We start from the raw sequence: 25,679 nt of genomic DNA, 5'->3' as shown, positions 1-25,679 counted from the left end.
CACCTCCCTGCTTGTGTTCCCTCTCTCGCTGTGTCTCTCTCTGTCAAATAAATAAATAAAATCTTAAAAAAAAAAAAGGAAATAATTAGGAATCTATGCAAAGATTTAACCACACAGTTATTTGCAACAGCAATGATTGGAGGGAATGTCCAACAACATGGTGCTGAGTAACGCTAAACACCCTCATGAAATGGAACACTATGCAGACAACAGAAATACATTTTTTTTTTTTTTTAAAGATTTTATTTATTTATTTGAGAGAGAGAGAATGAGAGAGAGCACAAGATGGGGGGAGGGTCAGAGGGAGAAGCAGACTCCCTGCCGAGCAGGCAGCCCGATGCGGGACTCGATCCAGGGACTCCAGGATCATGACCTGAGCTGAAGGCAGTCGCTTAACCAACTGAGCCACCCAGGCGCCCAACAGAAATACATTTTTAAAAGAGTATTTAGACATGGATAGAGGTTCACATTTTAATTAAACCAAAACCTAATGCTTCTCCCTCTACCCCTCCCCCCTGCTCATGATCTCTCTTTCACGATCTCTCTCTCAAATAAATATTTTAAAAATAAATAAATAAAAAAGATAGTGTGTGTGTGTGTGTGTGTGTGTGTGTGTCTATCTGTCCTTTGTTTCAAACTTAACCCGAAGTGACCCTAACTTATATGTGCAGAGTTCTACACTAAATTCAGCCCATCTGGAAAGGGAGATTAAAGGAATGAACCAGAAGAGATGCTCCTCAAGAGTCTATAGATGGGAGAGACTGCACACCTAGTCACGTGCCAAGGAGCAGAGACCCCTAACAACAAAGAAGCTGGGTGAGCCCAGAGGCATTAAATTGATGCCAATGAAGCCACCTTCTCACCCTGCGTCAGGATCCCCATCAGTTTGCAGGTCCAATGTGCTAAGATGCATACAGGGATATCTATAACAGTGAAATGAGAAATGACCCAAATGTTGTCCAACAAGGGATAAGTTATGGTACATTCATACAATGGAATCCTACCCAACTAATAGAAATGTTGGGTGGAAATACATTGATGACGTATTGGCACATGAAAGCGTGTTCCAAAACAATATGAAAACATTTATGCCAAGTCTCATAAAGGAAGAGGGAGAGGGAGGAGAGGCGATTTGAAGCTTTGGGTTTTTTTTTAGATTTTGTTTATTTATTTGAGAGAGAGAGAGAGAGAGAGAGAGAACTCATGCCAGCAGGGGGAGGAGCAGAGGGAGAGGGACAAGCAAACTCCGTGCTGAGCGCAGAGCCCCATGCAGGGCTCAATCTCACAACCCTGAGATTATGACACCTAGCCAAAACCAAGAGTCAGACCCTCAACCAACTGAACCACCCAGGCACCCCTGAGGAGAGGCAATTTGGAAGGATATTCTCCAAAATGTTAACAGTGGTTTTCTTAGTGATGAGGTTTCAGGTAATTTTTCTTTTTTGGTAATTTTTCCTATTATTTGATTGTGTGCTATAAATAACTGCAAGTTTTTACAGTCATGAAAATGTATTTTTTAAAGTAATCTCTACGCCCAATGTGGGGCTCGAACTCATGACGTGGAGATCAAGAGTCGCCTGCTCTGCCGACTCAGCCAGCCAGGCTCCCTGAAAATGTATTCTTATCTTGAAAAAATATATATGGAACCTCGTCTTTTTTGCAGCCTCATTTGCATTCACTAACTGAAGATTCCCACAAGTTTAGATGTGCTGCTGAGGGGCTAGGGAAGGAAGGAGGGTTAGTCAAACAGAAAAGATGGGGGGACCTCAAAGGGGTCATCATGAGCCTTGCCCTGAAGGGAAGAACACAATCTGATCCCAAAAGGCTTTCTATACCTTACTAAAAGACCAAGTGTGTGGAGGGCGGGAAGATTAAAGAGACATTTCCCAAATTTAAAAAAAAAAAATTTTTTTTTAAAGATTTTTTAAGTAATCTCTACATCCAACCTGGGGCTCAGACTCACAACCCTGAGATCGAGAGTCACATGCTCCACCTACCGAGCCAGCCAGGTGCCCCCCAAATCAAAATTTTAACTGAAAAACAAATGGGAAGATATTTGTAACAAATATGGCAAAAAGCTTATATAAATCAATAAGAAAAATATAGAGACCCCGATAATTTTAAACCACTAAGATCTGAAGAGATAAGATGATCAAGGATATGAACACAGTTCACAAAAAAAAAAAAAAAAAAAAAAAAAATCCATGTCTAATTAGGCTATGGAACATCTTAAAAGCACTTGGAACACTGGTAATGTTCTTACTTGCTGGATCTGAGCCCTGGTTACATGGGTGTGTTCAGTTTGTGAAAACTCATTGAACTGAACATTCATATGTTTATTTTCCTGTACTTATATTTAAAGAATTAAAAATTTTATGGGTGCCTGGGTGGCTCAGTCAGTTGGGCATCTGCCTTCGGCTCTGGTCACGATCCCAGGACCCTGGGATGGAATCCTGCATCAGGCTCCTTGCACAGCAGAGAGTCTGCTTCTCCCTCTCCCCCTATCATTCTCCCTCTGTTTGTGCTCTCTCACTTTCTCAAATAAATAAATAAAATCTTAAAAAAAAAAAGAATTAGGGGCGCCTAGGTGGCTCAGTCTTTAAGCATCTGCCTTCGGCTCAGGTCATGGTCCCAGGGTCCTGGGATCAAGCCCCGCATCAGGTTCCCTGCTCCACAGGAAGCCTGCTTCTCCCTCTCCCACTCCCCCTGCTTGTGTTCCCTCTCTCGCTGTGTCTCTCTCTGTCAAATAAATGAATAAAATCTTTAAAAAAAAAAGAATTAAAAATTTTAAAAACAAGGGCTTGATAAACACAAGATTCAGGACAGAGATTGGGTTGGTGGGAAGGAGGAGGAAGACAGAGGAGAAGCCCGTAGCTAGATAGAAGAATTGGACTGTTCTGTCTTGGATTAGGTGGTGGGTTCACAAATGTTCATCATATTTTAATCAATACTTATTTATAAAACAAAAGAAGACCATGGAGGGAACCAAACAGGCCCGCATTGCATCCCTGGCTTTGCCACTCACCATCTATGTAATCCTGACTCTTAAGTTTCTCTGGCTCAATTTCCTTATCTGTGAAAAGGAGGAATGGGAGGCTTAAAATAGAGTATTCGTGGAATTGCCCAACACTGACTCTGACAGACTTTATGCGCTTAGTAAATATTAGTGTGGTCTCCATTTGTTGCAGTTATATAGAAACATTTTAAAAAGCAGAAAAATTTTTAAAAAGCAGAAACCCTTCCAAAAGCCTGTCCCCTAGCTTAGGCGCCTTTCCGATCTGCTCTCCAGTCTGGGACATACGTATTCCTACTGGGTGCTTACAGAATTCTGTGTCCCGCTCTTCGGTAAGTTCTCTCTGCCCCTGCCCCTCCTGTAAACACCCGACGGCTAAGTGCAAGGGGAAGAGGCGCAGGCTCGCGTCCGGAGGGCTGCGGACGACAAGAGCGTCGAGATGGCTCCCTACCGCCGCACCGCGACCCTGCTGGGGCCGAGGCAACCTGCCCGCGTCCTCGGAAAACCCGCCCTGAGGCCGAGCCTCCCCCGCCCGCCAGCCCTCTCCGCCCGCAAAGTGCGAAGGCCCGACTCCAAACCGTCGCTTAAAAAAAGGGGGGAGGGGTGGGCGAGCAGCGGCGGGGGAGAACTGCAGCCAGGGTCTCGGTCCCCAGGGCCGCGCACCCCGCTCCCCAGCTCCCCTCCCGCCTGGCAGAGCCAGGCAATCTCCGCCCGGCGAACCGCAGCCCCACAGAACTCCCTTGGCGCCCGGCCGCCGGGAAAGGACCGCCCCCCGGAGCCTCTGATTGGCTCCGTCGAGTCACGTGCCGCGGGCTCGGACCAGTTACGTGATGGGAGTCGGGGCGGCGGGGGGAAGTGCTGCTGGCGTCACGTGGTTAGGCGAGGAGAAAGTTGCCCGGTCTCTCCATTGCTGAAAATGCAGCCGTGCTCAAAGAAAAAAAGGCCTTATCTGTAATCACCCCTGTTAGATATTATATAACACAATGTAGTATAGGACAGTAGAATATGACCTATAACTTCTGTTAAATTTTGATGTAACTTTTCTAACAATGTCTATACAATCAAAATACGTGTTCATGTATATGTGTATATTATAAATATACATATATGATGTATACATGTACATATTATATATGCAGATACTTCACACAGCTATACACACGTTTTTGAATCTTGTTCTTGTACTTAATATTTCAGCAAAAGGATTTTTCCGTCTCCAAAAACTTTTGTAAAAACCATTTAATGGCTGTATGATATTCCATGCGGCGATATACCACATTTCATTTATTCATTATTAATAGCCTTCAACTTATAAAGAGATTTCCATAATGACAAATAATGTTATATTAAACGTGTTGTTACATCAATCTTTGTTGGCACTATTGTCAGGCGTGGAATTTTAAACATGTTCCATAGGCTTATTAGACATCGCTACTCGTCTTCTTTGTGAACTCTGCTCACAGGCTTTGTGGTCTTACCTGTTCTGATTTTAGATCCCTGAAAATGTGTTTTTCCTCATTGGCTTATATGAGCTTCTTGCCATATACATTAACAGATCTCTCTTCCCTGGTCATTGTTCTTTTTAAATTCTATTTAAGACCCTTTCTGGTCACAACTTCTCTCGCTAATGGTAACCACTCTTCTGATTTCGAACAGAATAGATCAGTTTTGCCTCTTTCTTATATTTTATATTGATGGGATAATATGGCACGAGCTCCCTTGCATCTGGCTCAGTGTTTGTGAGCTTCATCCACATTGTTGCATGTAGTTGTGGATTGTTCATTCTCATTCATTGCTGAAAGATTTTATTTTTATTTAATTATTTGAGAGAGAGAGAGAGACTATGCGCGCATGAGTGGGGGGAGGGGCAGAGGGAGCGGGAGAAGCAGACTCCCTACTGAGCAGGGAGCGGGAGGTGGGGCTCTATCCTGGGACTCCAGGATCAAGGAGTCTGCTGAGGGCCAACATTTTAACTGACTGAGCCACCCAGGCGCCCCTCATTGCTCTATACTATTCGCTTGTGTGGAGCTACCATAATTTATCCCTTCTACTCTTGATGGGCATTTGGGTAGTTTTCAGTTGGGGCTGGATTTCAGTTTGGGGTCATTAGGAATAATGCTGCTGTGAACAACTTTGCTTTTTAGGTGTTCCTTTCCTTGGTTTAGTTGAAATTCCTTAGATTATCTACTAAATACAAAGGGGAAAAGGTATCTTTTATCTTTTTAGTGGAGAGATCTGGTAAACAACCTGAACCAAGTGACCAAGTTAGCATTACCAATAGGGAACAAACCTACTTAATGTGATACAATGGAAAGGACACAGCATCACCCATGTACGTTTCTTTCCAAAAATGTTTAACATGAATGTATTGAGTGAACATCAGACAAATATAGACTGTGGACATTCTACAAAACAACTGGCCTGAAGTCATCAAAAATGCAATACTGTAAAAGACAAAAAGACCAAGTAACTATTGTAAAATAAAGGAGATTGAAAAGACAGGACACTGAATTGGATCCTGGACCTTAAAAAAACAAAAACAAAAACAAAAAACAGCTGAAAAGGGGTATTATTGGGACAACTAGAGAAATCCAAACATGGACTGCATATTAGAAAAAGAATTGTTGTATGCTATATTTCTTGAATGTCATTATGGTACTATGGTTATAAAGGAGAATGTCTTCATTTTTAGTTGATACATGATGAAGTATTTAGGTGTGAAATGTCACTCAAATCTTCACCAGACAGACAAACACACACACACACACACACAGTGAGGTAAAGCAAATGTGGCAAAATGTTAACAGGTGGTGCCTCTAGGTAAGAGTATTTGAGTGCTCACTATTTTTTCAGCTTTTCCAATGGTTTGATAAAGAGTATGATACCAAAGTAGTACTCTGGGATTTTTTTTTCCCCACTCAATATTATATCTCTAAGATTCACCCATGATAATCATGTAGCTGAGGTTCACTGGTTTCACTGCTGCATTATATTTCACCCTGTAATTTATCTATATTTCTTTCTTTTTTTTTAAGATTTACTTATTTATTTTAGAGAGAGGGAGAGTACAGCGGGGGAGGGGCAGAGGGAGAGAATCTCAAGCAGACTCAGAGCCCAACGCAGGGCTAGATCTGACCATCCTGAGATCATGACCTGAGCCAAAATCGAAAGTTAGACGCTCAACCAACTGAGCCACCCAGGCGCCCCATCCATATTTCTTTCAATGCACATTTTGTTTTTGTTTTGGCTATTATAAACAGTGCTTCCAGGCTCTTTCTAAACCACCATTGCTCTTATATCCTCAGAGCCTTCAGAAGTTAGGTTAAGCATCTCTGGGGTTATACCAGAAAATCCTTCCTCAGGGACCAAGACTGACTATAAGGCTGTTTCCAGTTGAATTCCTACTTGCCCAGGCTGGTCTCACTCAGGGCTATTCTCTCTCCTCTCAGACAGGTTCCCGATCCCATGTCTGAGATTTCAGAGATGTCCATGGCTTCCATCCTTTTTTTTTTTTTTTTTTAAGATTTGTTTATTTATTTTAGGGGGGGGTGGAGAGGCAGAGGGTCTTTTTTTAAGATTTTATTTATTTATTTGTCAGAGAGAGAGAGCGCGAGTGCACAAGCAGGAGGGAGGAGCAGAGGGAGAAGCAGGCTCCTTGCTGAGCAGGGAGGCCAATGTGGGGCTCGATCCCAGGACCCCGGGATCATTTACTGAGCCGAAGGCAGACACTTAAGCCACTGAGCCACCCAGGCGCCCCTCCCATCTTTCTTTTAATGAACTTAAAAATTACACCTAAAATGGAATCAGTGAACATTTGACTCTATTTATGCTGCTCCCTATTTTGGGGGAATTACTTTCAAAATACAAGCTTCGGGAAGGCAGAAGCCATGTTCACCACCAAATACTATACTATGCCTGGCACACTTCAGTGCTCAGGAAAACAGAACCAAAACAGTTAAATGAATGAATGAAAAGATGAATGTCTGTGTCAGGCATGCCTCTCCACTTGTTACTGGTGTGTGTATATGATGTTGTAAGATTGCCTTGTGGTCATGAGAATTTGCCTAGTTAGACTTATTTCTGCGTACTGACATTAGCTGTGTATTTGTCGCGGATAGCTACATAAATTGTCCGTCGTGTTAAGATATCTTAGTTTGCTTAGCCATAATCTTATCATCTGGCATTTAAATGGTTTCCAGCTTGTTTTGCTACTATAAATAGCACTACTACAAGCATTTTTTTCTCCTTGGGATTAATGCCTTATAAATTCCCCAAAATGGAATTACGAGGTCAAAGGATATGAAGTCTTGTATAGTTTCTTACATAATGTCTGAAAGACTGAATCCTGAAAAACTGAACCAATTTATAATTTTTTTTTTAAGATTTTTTTTTTTTTATTTATGTATTTGATAGAGAGAGACACAGCAAGAGAGGGAACACAAGCAGGGGGAGTGGGAGAGGGAGAAGCAGGCTTCCTGCTGAGCAGGGAGCCCGATGCGGGGCTCGAACCCAGGACCCTGGGATCATGACCTGAGCCGGAGGCAGACGCTTAACGACTGAGCCACCCAGGTGCCCCTGAACCAATTTATAATTTAGAGTGTGCTAGTTATACATATTGGTTTCTCCATAGCTCTGCCGAGATCAGGTGTTCTCGTTTTGCTAGTTTAATTACATATTTAAAGAAAGTTAATTTCTTTAATTTCTCGTGATCTTGGCACTTTCCACGTGACAACCTGCCATCTGAAGTTCCTCCACTGTGATCAGCTACGAACTGAAATTAAATTTTTAATTGTAATCCAGTTGTCCAGTGACATTTAAAAGTAAAGATTGTTTTCCCTGTTAGTGTGTTGTTCCTGGTTTTGTCTTCCATTAGGTTCTTATAATGAGTTTAAATCTACCTCTGGAATTTATTCCAGTTCACTGGACTTTTTTCCTGTTTATTTTAATGCAGTGGCATATGTTTTTCATGATCATGACATCATCTAAAACTCTGGAAGGATAACTCTTATTGCCTTTCTACTACAAAAAAAAATTTGCATCATAAGAAAAAAAACTCTGTAGCCACGTGAGGTAATGGATGTTAACTGAACTTAGTGGGGCAATCATTTCCAATGTATATGTATTTCAAATCATTATGCTGTATATCTTGAACTAATACAATGTTATATGTCAATTATACCGCAGTAAAACTGGGCGGTAGGGGTGCTCTTTGGAACACTTGTTTGCTCTTTCTTTCTTTCCTCTTTTTTTGTTTCCATAAGTACTTACTAATACCACTGTGTCCAAGGCGCTGTGCTGGGCCAGTGCAGGGCTGTAAATGCCTGTCCTGGAGTCTAGGAAGAGAGGAAGTGGCTGCACCTGGCAGGTGGCCGTGACGACAGGAGCTCTGGAAAGCAAGGATTCTTCCAGCTGAGGGCAACTGCAAGGGCTCAGGTCTGAGCTGGGACTCGGACCTGTGGGACCAGGTGCTCCTGGCCCGGAGAAAAGCATGAGCAGAGGCTTTGCTGGGCCAAACCCGAACTCGGAAGGCCTCGAATTCCCAATTCTGCAAGTTCAGACTTTGTTCTGGGGAGGATGAAAGCTGCCTTTTAGGAGCCAATGGGGCGGCAATGCGGGCTCTGGACTGAGGATGGAGGGAAGACAGGAGGCAGAGACCACACACACAAAATGAGCAACAAAGGCCAGAGGAAGAGAGAATTTTCAAAAAAGTGTCCATCCTTAGGAAAGCAGATGTGTGTACAGCCGTAGAGTGGGATCCTGAGCGCTATTAAGGATGCGGCAGCTCTATAGCCTGTCATGGAGAGATATGCAGGAATATTATAAAATAAAAATTATTTGGGGGCGCCTGGGTGGCTCAGTGAGTTAAGCGTCTGCCTTCGGTTCAGGTCATGATCCCAGGGCCCTGGGATCAAGCCCCGCATCGGGCTCCCTGCTCTGCGGGAGGCCTGCTTCTCCCTCTCCCTCTGTTCCCCAGCCCCCATGCTCGCTCTCTCAAATAAATAAAATCTTTTTAAAAAAAAACAAAATAAAATTATCTTATCACATTATACAGTATAAAATGGGGTCCCCTCTGTGTAAAAGGAGTATTTGTGTGTGTGTATGTGTGCCTATTATAAAAAACAGGAGACGATGTCATGAATAACTGACAGGGGTTGCTACAAGCCCTGGGCTGAGGGGAGGGAGGACCTCAAACTGTTTACACTTTACTTCGTATGGTCTGTTTTCCGCTGAGCAAGCGTTCTTCACACTGAGGTTAGCAACAGCAGCCGCCATGCTGCAAGGTGAGGCCTGAGGAGGGTCACTGAAATTAGTAATTAGGGAGCCTAGCTACCGCGACCAGGGGGAGGCAGCACCCCACAGTGACCAGCGGTCAGGGAGCAGCTCCGGTTTGCCTGGACGGTTTGCCTGGAACCGTCTGGGCTTTCACACTGACAGTCCAGAGGCTAGGAAACTCCTCAGTTCCCATGTGAAGGTCAGCTAGAGAAGCTTCACGATGAAGGGAAGTGAAGAGGGAGGGTGCGGAGTTGAGGGGTTTTAGGAGCAAGAACAGTGGAGGACAGGTTTTTATTTTTTCTTTAGGATTTAAATTGACGTTCAGAAAAAGGAAGAAATATGGTTATTTTTAGGCACTTAGAATAGTTAACAAAGTGTCACCAAGATGTAATGGGGTTAGACCTGCTTCGATTAAAATAAAAAACAACAGGGATGCCTGGGTGGCTCAGTCGGTTAAGCGTCTCCCTTCGGCTCAGGCATGATCCCGGGGTCCTGGGATCGAGTCCCACATCAGGCTCCTTGCTCAGCAGGGAGCCTGCTTCTCCCTCTGCCTGCAGCTTCCCCTGCTATGCTTTCTCTCTCTCACTCTCTGACAAATAAATAAATTTTAAAAAAACAAACCAAAAACAATAAAACCTGGTTACAAAAAAATAAATAAACAAAATAAAATAAAAAACAACAAAACTGTAGTTAGGATTTTGTATGTTGAGGACTGTTTTTTCACATTTAAGTCCCTTGAAATTCATGTTCTCTCTTCCTAATAATAATAAAAAATAGCAACGATTTACTATTATTTGCTAAAAAATGACACTGTACCAGACATGCATCTCATACACATATTATCTCATTTTCGTGTAATTCTTACAATATCCCTAAGGAGGGGGTATTGTTTTATTCTTCCCATTTTACAAATGAAGAAACTTGAGTCTCTGCCCGAGGTCACACAGCTGGTGAGTGGCATTACCTCAGTCCTGATTTACATTTCTGGAGGACAGAGGGGAGGTGGGAACATTCCTGGCCACACCACGCTCCTGCCTCAGTCTACACTGGGGAGCACCACAACCGCTTCCCTTTCCAAACGCTCGCTGAGGATGCCAGTTGAAAGGATGGGAAACTGGCTTATTGTTTTTCCCTATAGGAAGGTGCTTGTCCAAGTTCAGGACAAAAGCTGGTCACTGTCCTCCTCGAGGTGATCCCAGAGAGAGAGAGATAAAGAGAAGGCCCCTCCTCCAGGCTGGGGTTTATCCCTAAACGCAGCGTCTGGGTATCTGTCTCCCCGTAGCTCAGGTGAGCCCGAGGCAGTGACCGGGACTCCTCTGCGTCCTTCTCAGGATCCTGAGTCTTGGAAGGAGGGGCAGCGACGGCCACGGAGGAAAAAGGGAAGGGCATCCCAGGCAGAGGAAGTTGTCTGCAAAGGCCTGGGCTGGGGGGCCTGCAGGGAAGGTTTCAGGGGAGATGGGGCAGAGCATGCTAAAGGAGGACCGGGGAAGGAGTGGGGGCCAGGGGAACTGGAAAGAAGCTGAGATTTCAAAGCCATCATCTAGCAACAGAACCAGAGGAACCAAGGGGGGGAGGGTAGGGCAGGGCTGAGGTGAAGCCGAGAGCGCGGGTCCTGCCAAGCAGGATGGGAGGGGTCTCTGCACTGTAAAGGGGCCAGGAGAGGACAGAGAAGGGCAGGAAAGGAACTAACCCCCGGAGTTCCTAATCAGGCCCCACGCATGACGTTTGGGGGCCAACCCCATCTGTCCTCTAAGTGACTGGAGCTAGCTGGCTGATGCTGGCAGGTCCCTGGGGTCACAGATGCCACGATGCGGCCTTCATCCAGCCTGCCTGTTTACGGACACCACCCCTAGCTGAGGAGTAACGGGGATCGGCAGTGCCCAGGGTGAGATCCAAGAGCTGCGTCACCACTGCCATGGCCCACCCCACCCAGATTTATAGGATCCAGTCATGGGAAGCGGCCCCTCCCATCTCACGAAGGACCGAACAGGAAGGGACACTTCCTGTCAGCAATGCCCAGGCCCTCCGAGTCCAAGGACCACCCCCTACTGGAGGTGCAGGCAGGCGGTGGGCTCAGAACAGGCCACCATCATCCCTGCTGTCAGTGCGGGGCAGGCTCATCAAACCAAATGAATGAACCTATGAATCCCTGCCCTTTGGGAAGCTGGGGGGCGGAGCTGGGGCTGGCTCCTCCTCCATCCTTCAGTCACGAGTTTATGGATGCTGGGGGGCAGAGCCGGGGCTGGCTCCTCCTCCATCCTTCAGTCACCAGCTTGTGGATGCTGGGGGGCGGAGCCGGGACTGGCTCCTGCTCCATCCTTCAGTCACGAGTTTATGGATGCTGGGGGGCGGAGCCGGGGCTGGCTCCTCCTCCATCCTTCAGTCACGAGTTTATGGATGCTGGGGGGCGGAGCCGGGGCTGGCTCCTCCTCCATCCTTCAGTCACGAGTGTATGGATGCTGGGGGGCGGAGCCGGGGCTGGCTCCTCCTCCATCCTTCAGTCACCAGCTTATGGATGCTGGGGGGCGGAGCCGGGGCTGGCTCCTCCTCCATCCTTCAGTCACCAGCTTATGGATGCTGGGGGGCGGAGCCGGGGCTGGCTCCTCCTCCATCCTTCAGTCACCAGCTTATGGATGCTGGGGGGCGGAGCCGGGGCTGGCTCCTCCTCCATCCTTCAGTCACCAGCTTATGGATGCTGGGGGGCAGAGCCGGGGCTGGCTCCTCCTCCATCCTTCAGTCACCAGCTTATGGATGCTGGGGGGCAGAGCCGGGGCTGGCTCCTCCTCCATCCTTCAGTCACGAGTTTATGGATGCTGGGGGGCAGAGCCGGGGCTGGCTCCTCCTCCATCCTTCAGTCACCAGCTTATGGATGCCCCCTCAGAGGGGGCACCTCAGATATCCTGAGGACGCTGAACGGGGCTCGGTCCCTGCGGCCTGGGCCCAGTGGGACCGGGGCAGAGACAAGCACCCTGACAGCCAGGGTATAAACTGAGGGTTGCCCACTCTACCCTCTGCCTAGGGTTCCTTTGAGGAGGACACATAGAGAGGATGTTCTAGAGGGCTTAGAGCTATTGGAGAAAAATCCATCAAGCAGGATTTTCCAGCCTTTCCGAACACATCCCCTCGCACTGTTTAAGTCACAGAGATGCAGCATGGTCTGGTACCGAAGGGTTTGGGCTCGGTAGCCGCCCCTGAGTTCAAATCGTGCTTTTACTACCTTCTAGTGGTATGGCAGTGTGGCCTTGAGCAAGTGACTTGGCGTCTCGCATCTGCTGAGTGCCAGTGTGTAAAATGGGTGGTAAGGGCCTCCTCCCAGGGTTGTGAGATACAAGAGCTGTTGCCATGGAGCACTCGGCCCCGGGGCCTGGCACAGGAATAATGGTGGCCATTGCTGTTACCACTTCATCCCTCTGCAGGGGGCAACAGGGCTTAAATGAGTGGTGAACCCACACGAATCCTCTTCTGAGACTTTCATGGTATTTCTGAAATCATCTCATCGGCCCAAATCACTGTACCATGCAAGCATCAGAAAGGCAAGATGTCTCTCGTGCAAACAGATGGGGATGAAAACCCAGGCTTCCTCTTCCCCTGCCTGCACCCTCACCTTGTCCAGGGGAACCTGGGGGGAGGCCAGGCTCCCAGCGCCAACCACAGCTCAGTCAGCCACCACCCTGGCCCCGGCAGCCCACAGAAGACAAGAGGGTTGGAGCAAGGAAGACCGGGTTTTGGGGGTGGGGAAAGTAAGAAGGCTCTGAACTCCGTGACTCACCAGGGGCTGGGCCGGAAGTGCAGGCGATGTGTCTGGCTGACGGGCAGGGGCAGCAAGTACCAGCTGCCTTTCAAAAGGAACACCTCCCTCCCTGTCGTCTAGACAGCAGGATCTGTCCCCACAGGAAGATCTCCCAAGGTTTTTTCGCTCCTCAACCTGGATACCTGATCCCTTGTGGGCTCCCAGCAACCCTCCTTCCAATCTGCCCCTCAGTCCTCTGTCCAGTAACCCCAAGGGTTCCCCACCACCAGCCAGCAAGTGGCTCCCCCATTTTGGCCTCCCAGGCACTTGGCCGGCTTCCCCTTTCACTCGAGCTTCTCCTCCGTCCCACTCAAGAATTCTCCACCCCAGCCCAGCAAGCTTCCACATCATTCCCAGACAGCCTAGCCCACCTTCCGGGTCTCCCTCTCTGCTCCCGTCCCTGCCTCTGCAAAGCCTGGTCCCACCCAACCTCCCTCCAGAGAGCCCTAGTGACCCTTTGCCCCCCACACACTTTCTCCTGCCTCCAACACAAGTTTCGTTTCTCAAAGGATGTGGCTTACACTTCCACCCTCCCCAAGTACTTGGTTCAGCCTTGAGCACCAACGCGGCAGTTAACAAAGACGTCTTCCGGCCACACTTTGGGGCACCCTATGGAGGTGGAGAAGAGATGGATGCTGCCATCACACACAAACAAGGCGCGGCCAACCTGCTGCCTCCCCGCCCCCAAGGGGCGCCGTGGTGCCTCCTACTCTCATCCCACGGGGCTCCGCTGCTGGTGGTCAGAGAGCCACCTGCAGACACCCCAGGCCCCAAGGTAAGTTCTGCCCCAGCAGTGCTGGCCTGCCAAGCCCAACCCATCTCCCACAAGCGTTTCCAGGACTGTTAAGATCCAGTAAACTGTTCCCGGGGACTACCAAATTCATCAGGTACAGGGGCATCGAGGAAGGAATTCGGCCTCGAGGAGGAGCATTCAGGGCAGAGGGGACAATGATGTGCAGGGACTGCACTGGTAGCAACTTCTCACTCCTGTTACTCAACAGCTGCTGTGGGGAGCCATCCTCCCACCGCCGCACCCCTAGCCTTCCTCCCTGCCCATACCTAAGCTTCTGATGGGGGTGATCAAAGCAATACCACTGCGAAGGGGCCCCTCCGAGGCTGTGGGGGCTACAAGTCCTGAGACGCAGCCCGAGGGGGAAGCCAGGAGAGGGGGGAACCAGAAGGCAGAGGGGGCACTCCAGGCGTCCTCCCGGATGGGGCCCCTCACCACGCATTTCCAGCTCCCTCTGTCAAAAGCTCCATGGGGGAAAGGGCCGAGTCAGCACTCTAGCCACGACTCTCCCAGGGCCTGGCCTGGCTTTAAAATGTGCTCTGGGGCTCTTGGAATGGCCATCCTCCTCCAGCCCGCCCGCCCTGCTTGTCTGCTGAGTTCCTTCACAGAGGAGAAGACACAGGAGGAGGGCTGGGAGGCAGGGGGACAGCCGGTGTGCCTTGACCTGCGGTGGGCAGGGCGATGCTGCCTGGTTTGCGTCTCACATTCAACTCCAGGTGGGTCTGGAGTTCAGCGGGGGAGAGCGCCTACTTGATGTGAATATGGGTCCCTCCAGACCCCACCACTCCCATCCGCACAATCGGGCAAATACGTGTCTTGGTCCTCTACGTCACGCCGGGCGGGCCAAGTGAGTGAGCATCGGCCATGGCTAGAGAGCCCGGACCCTCCAGGGGGCTGTTTGGGTTTTGCTCAAAACTGCAAACACTGCACTGACTGTCCCCTTTCACTCACCCCCGTCCCCAAATTAAACATCCAGCGAGACAAAGCTGGGCCCAGCGCTGGGGCTGTAATAACTACACTCCCTGGCGGTTCCAGCTTTGACTCCTGCAACCCCCCCCCCCTCCGGAAGTGGATCTTTCCCTTTAGCTCTCAGATTCTTGCTGAGGGGTCTGTCTGTCCCCACACGTCACTGTCACCCTCTGAAAGAGCAGAAAGAGAAGGCACAACTTCGGTTTTTTGTTTTGTTGGTTGGATTTTTGCATCTTTAGCAGCTCTTTTGGGGCCCAAGGTCTGTCTACACTGGAGGGGTGCCAGTTCGGTCAGAGCCACCCACACAACACCACACACACACACACACACACACACACACACACACACACACACACAAACACGGCGCCCAGCTTGTCGCTGCATCCTGGGGGCACGAAATTGCCCCACAGAGCTCCCTTCAAACAGCGCGGCTGCCACATGCCACAAGCTGTCCTTGAAGGCCGAATGTGGAAAATATAAACATCCCCGAGATGCCAGGAAGGGCAAACAAGCCCTGACGAATAATTCGAAAACAGTCATAACGCAGGGGTCCTGAGGCAAAGCAAGGAGAGCGGCCTGGAGGGAGATCCTGGACGGACGGAGCCTCTGGTTTCCCCGGACGCAGGTCTCCGGGCCCAGCGCAGCGAGGGCGCCGGGTGGTCCGGGGGCGGGGGCGGGGGTCCTCGCGGAGCCCGCCCTCTTCCTCCGAGGCGGCTCGAGACCCCCGGGCTCCCCTCCCCCGCCGCCTGCCACATCTGGTTCCACTCAGGTCCTCCCCCACCTCCAGGCGCGCTCCTCCTCCCCTCTCCCCCCCCACCCCGCTTCCAGAAAAGCGCAGACGATCTTTAAAAACCCAGTCTCACTCACACACACACGCACACACACACGCACGCACACGCACACGCGCTTCTGGAAAAAAAAAGGAGGGAAAAGTCGAGAGCGGCCCGCTCCCCGGCGCGTCCCCCCCACCGCCCGGCCCCCGAAGTTGGCCAAGTTGGCAGCGCCTTACCCGGGAGGGCGGCGGCGGCGGCATCCCCGGGGGCGCCGGGGCGGCCGAGGTGCAGACCCCCGAGGAGCAGGACGCAGCGCAGCAGGTGACGAGGCCAGGGCGCGGGGGCCGGCCGGCGGGGCCCCATGCCCGCGGCGCGGCGCCGCGCTGGGGAACGCGGGGACCGAGGGCGCACGGGCGCGGCGCGCGGTGGCAGCGCGGGCGCGGGGCTCTGATGACCGCCCGCGAGGGGCTCGCGTCTTCCTCCGGTCGGGACGAAGTGATGCCTCCCGGGGAGAAGAGGGGAGGAGGGAAGGAGGCTGGCCGGGCGGAGGGAGGGCGGAGGGAGGAGCGCAGAACCCGGGAGGAGGGTTTGAGGGGCAGAGGGGAAGGGAAGCGGGCAGCGTGGGAGGGGAAGGGGAGGAGGCGCGGGGCCGGGGCCGCGGCCGCAGAGAGAGCGCCAAGGGGGGAAAGAAAGGGGAGGCGGAGAGGAGGATCTGCGGGGTCGAGGAGGACCCCGGCGTGCGCTCTTTCTCTCGCTCTCCGTCGCCCTCTCTCTCCCCGCCTTCCCTCTCTTCTCAGTCCGGGCTTGGAGCCCCAGACGCTGCGTCACAACTCCCCGGCTGGCGCGGGCGGGGAAGCAACTGCAAAAGTTTCCGCAAACTTCGGCGTGGCGGGACCTGGGTTGCGAGGCCCGGCGGGGCGGAGGCGCGCGGCCGACCCAGGCGGCCAGACTCGGGCCGCGGGCGCCCCCTGTATCCCGCCTTTCTGCGGACGTCTGCAGCCGGCGAGCATCCGCCACCTCCACGCCGAGGAGGACCCCTCCCCCGGTCTAGGGGGAGAGGGGCGGAGCCCAGGGCTCGGCCACCAGGGCGAAGATTGGGGGAGGGGGAGGCAAGGGCCCCTGCCATGTGCCGAGCGCAAACACTCGCACGTCTTGTTTGAGCATTTGCGTGACCCCGGGGCCAGCGTCCCTGGCGCAAAGGGGTGCAGTGCTTTTGCTAGTTGGGGCTGTATCCAGAATCCAAGGGAAAATCTGTGCACTGAACGTCCCAGCAGGCAGACATCCTCACTCTCACCAGCAACCGTACTGCTGGCCGGTCGCAAAGAACCAAATGAAAATTTCTTAAAAGGGAAGACAGTCCACAGTTATTCCGTATTATGTAACAGGTCACCGCAGTGCAGAGCACTGGACTGCGAGTCAGGATGTTGGAATCTAGCCCCAGCTCTACCTCTTGATTCCCTGAGCGGCTCTGGAAAAGTCACTTGAGATCTCTAGGCTCAGAGCCCGACTGCGACATTTAGAGACCCTAAATACAAAGGAGATTCACGTTCTCCCACCACGAGTAATCAAATAAAAAACACTGTGAAACGGTAATACAACTTTTATTGTTTCCTGTGCTGTCCCCCTCGGTGTTATTTTTGGAAATAACAAACTCAATTTTTTCCCCTCCTTTGTAACGACCCTTGCCTTGGATAAATCTTTTCCCCATCTCTGCAATAAGAGTACAGGGGCCTGAGGGGCACCTGAGTGGCTCAATTGTTAAGAGTCTGCCTTCCGCTCAGGTCATGACCCCAGGGTCCTGGGATCGAGCCCCGCATCTAGCCCAGCCCTGCATAGAACCCCACATCGGAAGGTGCAGGAAGCCGGCGTCTCCCTCTCCCACCTCCCCTGCTTGTGTTCCCTATCTCGCTGTGTCTCTGTCAAATAAATAAATAAAATGTAAAAAAAAAAAAAAAAAAAGGGTACGGGGGCCTGAGATGCTCATTTAGCTCTATCTGTCTTTACTGGGCTGAGATTCTTGGCAAATGTCAGTCCAGAGGCTGCAGGGCGCTGCAGTGAGCACCCACTGTAATCTCCTACAGTCCACCCCTGGAAAAGATCCCTACTATCCATACTTTGGCCCTAAAAAATGGTTAGGAGCCAGGCCATGGAAGCCCCTGGCACTGCACAGCTGGCTCGGGCCAGTCTGACAGAACCAAGTCCCTTCTGGTGACTCACTGTGGCTTCACTGCCCTATGGGACACATCTTGGTGTGGCATGTCCCAGGATCCCAGTGCTCTGCGGGTGACTGGCCGTGCTGGATGGGCTCGCAGACCATCCTCTTGGCCTCTCCTTTCTCACAGTCCTGTTATCTACAGAGTTTGAGAACTGGCCAGCTTCACTAAGTGCTCTTTTGCCGTCTTGAGAGCCCAAATCACAGGATGATGCTTCTCAAAGTCATCTTATAGGCTTCCCTCTGCTCACTTATCTCTGGATGTGCTGGCCACCGTCCTCACCAAGGGGCCCCCTTTCCTCTGAAAGGGAACTCAGGCAAGATACCCAAGGAGCCCTCCAGGTTCTGAAACAGGATTGGATCTCCCTTCCCCACTATTTCCTCCCACCGGCAGGGCAGAAGCCAACTACCTGACATCACCAGTGAATCACGTGGGTCCAGAGTCCACTACTGTGTGGTCTACACAGTACACAGAGCCCCCAGTACACAGGAGGTGCTCTCTCATTTCTTCGTTCACCCACTCAGCAACCACTGATGGCTAGCCCTGTGCTAGCTGCTGGGGAAACAAAGTGAGCAAACACTCATAGCCCTGGAAGAGTTTTATGTAGTGGGGAAAATCTGACCCAATTTTTGCCATATTCCAGGCAGAGAAGATGGCCCCTCGGGCTGAGGAGCGCAAGTGCATTGCACTCTCAGGGACAGATGTCTGTCCAAGTCCCTGAGGCCCTAGCCTAGTCTCTGCCGAGCGTGAGACTTCCTGCTCCAGCATGTCAGGGTTACACAGCCTTCTGCTGACTGTCGGGCCCACATCTGCGGCCACCATCTGTCTTAGATCTTGAGCTCGCAGGGCAGAGAGCTGGGCCATGTCTGGGCCATTCTCCCTGGAGAGTCCAGTCATTCCCCCACTGCTTAAAGGTCCTGCACACCAGCAGCTGTCAAGGGGACATGGTCCCAGTCTGCGGGAGTGGTGGGTGTCCTGAGAGGGCTGGGGCTTTCGGAGGGACCCTTCACTAGCACGCATGCCCTCATCTACTTCCACAGAGTGCAAGTGTCCTCTGTGCCTACAGCTTCCTCACCATTCCTGTTAAAGCTCAGCTGAACAGCCAGGCATCAGGCTAGGGGCCGGGAGCTGGTACGGTCTGTGACCTGGTCCGGGAGAGTTTTGCCAGGCTGGTAGCTGCTGTGGTGGAGTCGATACTGAGGAATGGCTCTCCTTCAGACCCTGTCAGCCAGCAAGAGGCACTGTGGGTTTGCGGGGTTCCTCACAACCAGTTTAGGGCAACAATTCCTACCTTGTTCTGAGAATTAAATGTTATGTATAAAGGGATGGCACAGCCCCTGGATAAAGATGCTCAGGGACTGTTCATCCCCTCCCTGCTTCCCACCTTCCTTCGCCACTCGAACATCAGGCTGTCTCTCCCTTACTTCTTATCCCCCCAGCCTGCCTGCCCCTCTACTTGCCCAGTACCCCACTGTCCATGAGAGGTGCATACGTCAGTTTGATCAGGACTGCAACACTGGGTGCTTTCCTTTGCCGGAGAGAACAATACAACCTTCCTCCCTGTCTGAACATCTCATATTCAATGATATACAAAATTGGTATTCTGGAGTTTAACCAATCCAGATAGAAGCAGCTCAGTGCTTACTCAGGCCGGCTCATAAATGCATGCCCATAAACGGCCAAGCATGGAGTGATGGGGATGAGTCCAGGCCTGGGGGCTGCAGCTGGATTGGAATTCCCGTTGTCATTTCTCACTACGTGTCCCTGAGCAAGTCACTTCCCTTCGGAGGCCTGGAGCCCCAGGATTTGCACGTTTTGGTGTCATTACTCACTGTGCTTCAGGCTCCTCTTGCTTTAGTCTCCTCTTCCCTGATTCTGGGGCTCAGCAGCCTCTGCAGCCGGAGGGCACCCAGGGGGGTGGAGGCTGTGGACACCCCCAGCAGGCCACGCCTACAAAGAAAACTTACGAAAGGAGAACACAAGACAAGAAGAATGCAATTGGATGGCCATGTAGGATAGGAGGATAGAAAGATGTGGTCAGTCCTGACCTAGAGAAGGGGGTGTGAACCCATAGGGGCATCTGAGATTTTCCTCACCCTGAGCCTTTCCAAGCCAGGGGCTGATCTCTGCTGTTCCCACCACCTCTCCCCTCTCCCTGGGCTCCGCCCGCAGCTCAAACTCTTGGGTCTCCACTCGGGCAATCCGCCCTTTGAGTCCTTTAAGACAAGCTACCCGCTTGTCCGCAGCACAGAAGATCTCAGAAGGGAATGGGCTGAAGAGGGAAGGAAGAAGGCAGGCTTGGGATTCAGACAGACCCAAGGTTCAAGGTTTGGTTCCTTCTGTTGGAGAACACCAAGGAGGGCCCCCCTGCTCCCCGGAGGGCCACTGAGTTTGAATCCACTTGCTTTCAGGCCAACACCTGTATCAGAAGAGACCGTTCCTTTAAAAGGACTCCAAGTCCCAGCCTTTCCTTCCTTGAGGGGTCAGAGACAATCACCTCATGACCCCTCCAGAGAAGCAGGCTGTGCAGACTCCCTCGCCAGGAGCTGTGGACTCCCGGGTGGAGTTACCACGGAAGGCCCGCAGCCGTCAGCAGGGCATTGGACTAAGCTCAGAGCAGGCGAGCTCAGGACTGAACCGAGTCCAGGTTGTGGGCTGCAGCCCAGGCCACAAATCCAATGTCTCTAGGATCCTCGCTGGCTCTGGTCTCGACTTGGGAGGCTTTAGCAGGTCAGGAGCAAGCTGGCCAAGGGGGTCCAGAGAGGAGCAGAGGTGAGACTGAGGGACCACAAGGAAGTGGGGCCGGCACTGAAGAACCAGCTGCAATTGGATGGGATCTAGTTCCCAGAAGCCTCTGCTGCCTTACCCGGCTGGTGCCAGAGCCAGGGGGAGAAGGATGCCACATCTTGCTGTCTGCTCTCAGGGGCCTCTCCCAACCTGAAGGTGCAGTTCCTCTGAGCCTAGCCTTGCACTGAGGGTGGGACTGAGCCAGTGAGGCCTACCCTGGTCCAGGGCTCTGGCTTCTGCATCTCCCTCTTCAAGATGTCATCTGATGCTGTTTCCTGGTCCCTAACTCCCTCTCCCCAACTCAGGAAGGACAGGCAGAGGTTTTCTCTAGTGTCAGACTGGACCCTCCAAAAGCAAGATGGGGCCCAGTCCCAGCCAACAGCCTTCTGTGGCTTTCGCTGATTCTGGCCTGGAAGCAGAACAGGTGGGAGGTGGCTCTGCAGATGCGGAACCTCCCCAATCCATCCTTTCCACCCGAGGCCCTGGTGGAAGAGAGCCGCTGACCAGAAAAGAAGCCAGGCGGCTGCATCCAGCCGACCCACCATCCCACCCCAGCTCCAAGAGGATAGCCTGAACTTCCAGAGCCCCAAGTGACATAGCAATAAGGGGACTAGGGCTCCAATGGGTGGTGACCAGCATTTTAAAAATGAAATTAAACAGAAAATATCAGAGTATACTGCACATGAGCTAACTTCTATTCTGTGAAATATGTACTGGGTTGAGATGTTAAGGGTTTCTTACTGTGGGTTGCCATCAAACAAAAATATTTGGGGTGCCTGGCTGGCTACATAGGCTCCCCGGCTGCCCCTGCCCAGCTCTGATCTGCTCACTCCCGGACCAGCCCCAACTTCTTCCTAGGGTCTCACATCTGAGGTCCCTCACCACCACCAGTGCAGCCCTACCCCTTCCCCTCCTGGGCCCCATGCTTCAACAGACCAAACTACTTGTTCTTTCAACAGGCCCTAGGCTCACTGAGGGGCCGGTTCTCATGATGCCAACTGAGCACACACACGCGACGAGGCAGGAGATAAGGGAGACGTGTACAAAGTGAGGTGACAGTCCAGAGACAGGCAGGCTGCAGGGGACACCTGAGCTGAGTTTTCAAAGAGGGTCAGACAGCCGAGGCAAGTGAACAGTATCTGCAAAGGCCTGGAGGTGTGAGAGAGCATGGGGGTGGGGGGAGAGGTGCTGGAGGGGCAAACATGCTCTATGGGAGAGCCCAGGAAGTGTGAAGGACCCTGTGTGGCAAACCCCCACCCCTTCTCATTCTCTTTAATTCTGCCAGCTTCCAAAGCCCATCTCAGCTTCATTTCCCCACTCCTCAGAGACCCCATCTTGCTCTTACAGAATTTACCAGCTCCCAGCTTTCATTTATTACATTTAGCTTCTCAATTATAACCTTCCTTAAAGCAGGAGCCGAGTCTGATGTACCTCTTTACCTGCCACAGCACCTAGCCCAGCATATTCTAAACAGAAGGCTCTCAGTGTGTTTTGAGTAGGTGCATGAAGCTTACAGAACCGATCGTAGCTCAGAGTGTGAGCACCCAGCCTAACCGCTAACCACGCAGCATGTTCAGAGTTACGACCTCAAACACAGTCTGCACTTGCGGCTCTCCTGTTACCTTGTTCTGGATACAGTTCTGTCTAGTTAACGTGGAGATGAGGAGCAGGGTTAGTGTTAACGTTGTGAGCAGGGCTCTGAAAGAGTCTGTAGATGTCAAGAACCAATGGCTCCTGAAATTAATTTGTAGGGAAAGACCTTCCTTCCCATGTTTCCCAGTGGCTGCTGGGAAGGGCTGAAGGGCTCAGGCCTGGCTCTGGAATAGGTTCCTTCTAGAATAGGCCAAGGCCCTTACTGGGGAACCTGTGACATGGAGGCAGCATCTAGCAACACCCTCTGCCTTTTACTTTTTTTCAGTTGCCAGAAACACCTTCACGTCTCCCAACTCTCCAAGCCTTATAGCAACTTGAGGCGGTCAAGGCAGAGGGGGCCATTCCTGCCTGCCCATTAGGACACTGTGGGACAGGAAGACAGAGATGGCCACGGCTGGGGTAGGGCAGGATTTTCATTTCCTCATCTGTAAAGAAGATGGCACGATCAGACTGTGCAGGGAGCTGAGGAATGACTGTTCTGTGAAGCCATGACCCCACTTCCCTACCTAAGTTCAGTCCTGGCCCAGGACTGCAGAAGCAGGGCTGCGGCCCAGGCCAGCTGGGTCTCCCGCTGGGTCTCTAGACTTCTAAGGCTGGCCGTGAGGGAGTCTGGGAGAGCGGAGCCCTAGACTACTGCAAGGTAGCTTCCAACTGGGAACCAAGGCGCAGCCTCAACCACAGCAGGCTGCCCAAGGACTGCACTCAGAGACTCCACAAAATTTTCAAGCTTATAGTCCCTCCCCATTCAATCCTGCTCCACCTACTACCAGTTACCAAATCTCTCTGGGACTCAGTCTCCTCATCTGCAGAATCAGTGAGATACTCCTACCTTGTCTACCCCGAAGCTGTGAAGCAACACAGCCGCAACTTCCCTATAAAGCACCAGTGCTAGAGCCCTTCCCTTCACTCTGACACTGTGCCCTGTGCCCCCCAACTGTAGGTGTCCAGAAGCTACTGAGGGCTGGGGTTACCCCAGTTCTCTAGCTAAGCACTTCCCTCTAGACCAGCCAGCTGTTCTGACCCCTTCACACCATGGGGGTCTCCTGCCCAATGACACACACACACACACCCCTTTGCTGACTCCAGCCTGTCTCGGGCCCCTGCTGAGCAACCCCAGCACAATAGGGCTCTTGTATTCCCTACCCCTACCAGGTCCCAGCCTCTGGCAGGTTCCCCCAACCCACCCGCAGAGCTCCACAGCAGCCAGAGTTCCTCACCACTCCCTCCTTAACCCTCTTCTCCTTGCAATCCATCCGCTCTCTCCACCCTCACCCCTTCCGAAGAGCTCAGTCCCAGGCTCCCCTCACCCCTGACTCAGAGTGCCTGGCTGTATTCTCAAGCCCACCCAGGTCCGACCCAGGTCGCAGCTCTCTCCAGCAGCCCTGGACCCTTCAGGTAAAAAAAAAAATGTGCTAAGTCAATTCACAATAAGGTACCAGTGGGTTGATAATGTATTTTAAAGAAGGCCAAGGGTGAGAAGCTTTGCCCAAAGGAGTGAATGACTACTGAATGTATTGTTAGGTCCCAAGGCACCAGTATAAGGGATATGTTGTACGGGCGCTCCTGAGGCTCCCCATACAGGAACCTACGCATGACACTGGTCCTAGGACAGGCCAGAGCTTAAGATAGATTTTTATCTCTAACACAGAAAATAAAACCGACTCCTCTCTGTTTTCAGCTCGCTAAGTTTTAGACAAGGCCCTACGGCTGGCCACCCCCCTCCAACTGCCCTACCCTTATTGCTGCAGCTGACTTGTGTTGCTCAGGGCTCAAGCCACCTGGGAGACGGACTGGGGGAGGGGAACAGGTTCCAGGTGATGCTGATGCCCCAGGCCTGGGAGCTACACTGGCCTATAAGATGTTCCTCCCAGATTCAGCCAGAAGCAGTCGTGGATCCGGGTAAGAGGAGACCGCTGACCTCATAGGACAAAGGTTGATAGGGAATCTCAAATCAAAGGGGAAGGCTCCTGAGAGGTTTGCATCACTTCCCCCAGGCCAAAGGATCTCCTGACCACCTGGCAAGTAGAAGTGCTCTGAATCGCCACCAGCACACGGGGCGGGGGGAGGTCCAGGCCCAGGCCCAGGCCCAGCCGTCCTACTTACTGGATCTTGTGATCTTTCGGTAAAGCACTTTTTGTCTCCCCTCTCGTGTGCGAGGCACTTTACTGTACCTACTATTTCCACTCCTTACAACCATGCAAGGAGCTATCCCTGAAACTTGCAGAGGTAGGATCTGAACCAGACCTACTTCTAAAGCCCAGGCTCTTAACCTCCAGGTGATTCTGCCTTAAGAAATGACACCAGAACAGCTAATTTTAGGAAGCAGAGACTCCCCATACCTCAACTAGTGTGTGTACCATGTCTCTCCCCCACTTACCCTGGGGCTGATTTTAATTACAGACAGAGCTAGCTTGGGCAAGTAGAATGATGAGTAAGTGGGAGGGGGGAGGGGCAGAGATTCTCAGAAAGCAGAACTCACCAAGGTGGGTCAAGCTAGTTGTAAACTTCACCTTCTCAGAAGCGAGGAGCTGGACCCGATGCTTACTTCTAGCTCTAGGATTCTAAGAGATGACTACTTTTAAAGAGAATTATTTTCTAAATTAAGAAACACAGGTGCTCCTTGTCTGCTCATCTTCTCAGCTGAAGGAAAACCTGTCCTCACAGCGCTAGAGGAAGGCGGGCAGCAAACCCTCGTAAGGCAGTGCTCAGGGGTGCCCGGGTCAGCCACAGAAATGGGGTGCACACGGGTTCTCAAGAGCAAGTCTCCATGTAAAGCTGCCCATCTTCGGATGGAGAAGTCAGAGCCTAATTCCTTCCCTTCCCTTCCTGGGGCCCAGAGCCTTCACCCCTGGACTGTGAGCCGACGGCTGGGCCTTCCCTATCCTGCTCACTGCTGTCTTCACACCAAGCATTAGTTATCAGCACATCGGAGGTACAAAAGGTGTTGTATGAATCGGCACGTTGCCGACATGCCTGCAGTGTCCGCTGGGACTCAGTCAGCGGCAGGATTTCCCTACCTACCCGCCCCCTAGATGCTCAGAGCCCTATCTGAAGCTGAAGAACTACAGTAAAATCAAGAGGCTGGGAGATTCACTTCTTAAAACTTATTTTAATATCCTCCCCGCCCCCCACCCCAAGTTGGGAAAGTTGAAAACAGTCTGGCTGGGTTCAATTACAAATTAATACACATTTTTTGTCATTGTTTAAAGTAAATCAATTGTGGCAATAAGGGATTATCCTTGGAAAAAGTGAAACCCATATTAACAAAATATGTCATGGAAGAACCCCACTTAGTGATTTCATTGGCTATTTAAAAATCTAGAAAAAGTCAGCATTCTGTATATTCTCTGGGGCTAGTCCATGTAGTGGAAGGAGGCCTTGCCCAGACTAAAGCAAGTCCAGTCAGCTCCAACCAGGT

General features: G+C 51.4%; 1 protein-coding gene across 2 annotated transcripts in view; it reads right to left on the bottom strand.

The window, feature by feature from the left end:
* MRC2 (mannose receptor C-type 2) overlaps window positions 1-16,544 on the bottom strand; it is a 56,666-nt gene extending 40,122 nt beyond the window's left edge. The window contains exon 1 of one of the 2 annotated variants that reach the window (XM_036116227.2): window positions 15,845-16,544. In XM_036116227.2, coding sequence (XP_035972120.2) covers window positions 15,845-15,971 — 127 coding nt within the window. In that variant the 5' untranslated portion in view covers window positions 15,972-16,544. The remainder of the gene's footprint in view (window positions 1-15,844) is intronic. The other variant, XM_036116228.2, reaches the window with a different exon arrangement.
* Between the last annotated feature and the right edge of the window lie 9,135 nt (window positions 16,545-25,679).

This window comes from Halichoerus grypus, chromosome 2, assembly GCF_964656455.1.
Source record: "Halichoerus grypus chromosome 2, mHalGry1.hap1.1, whole genome shotgun sequence".
NCBI classification, from domain to species: Eukaryota; Metazoa; Chordata; class Mammalia; order Carnivora; family Phocidae; genus Halichoerus; species Halichoerus grypus.
The sequence above is the reverse complement of the archived record's forward strand: the minus strand, read 5'-3'. Positions and strand labels throughout refer to the sequence as shown.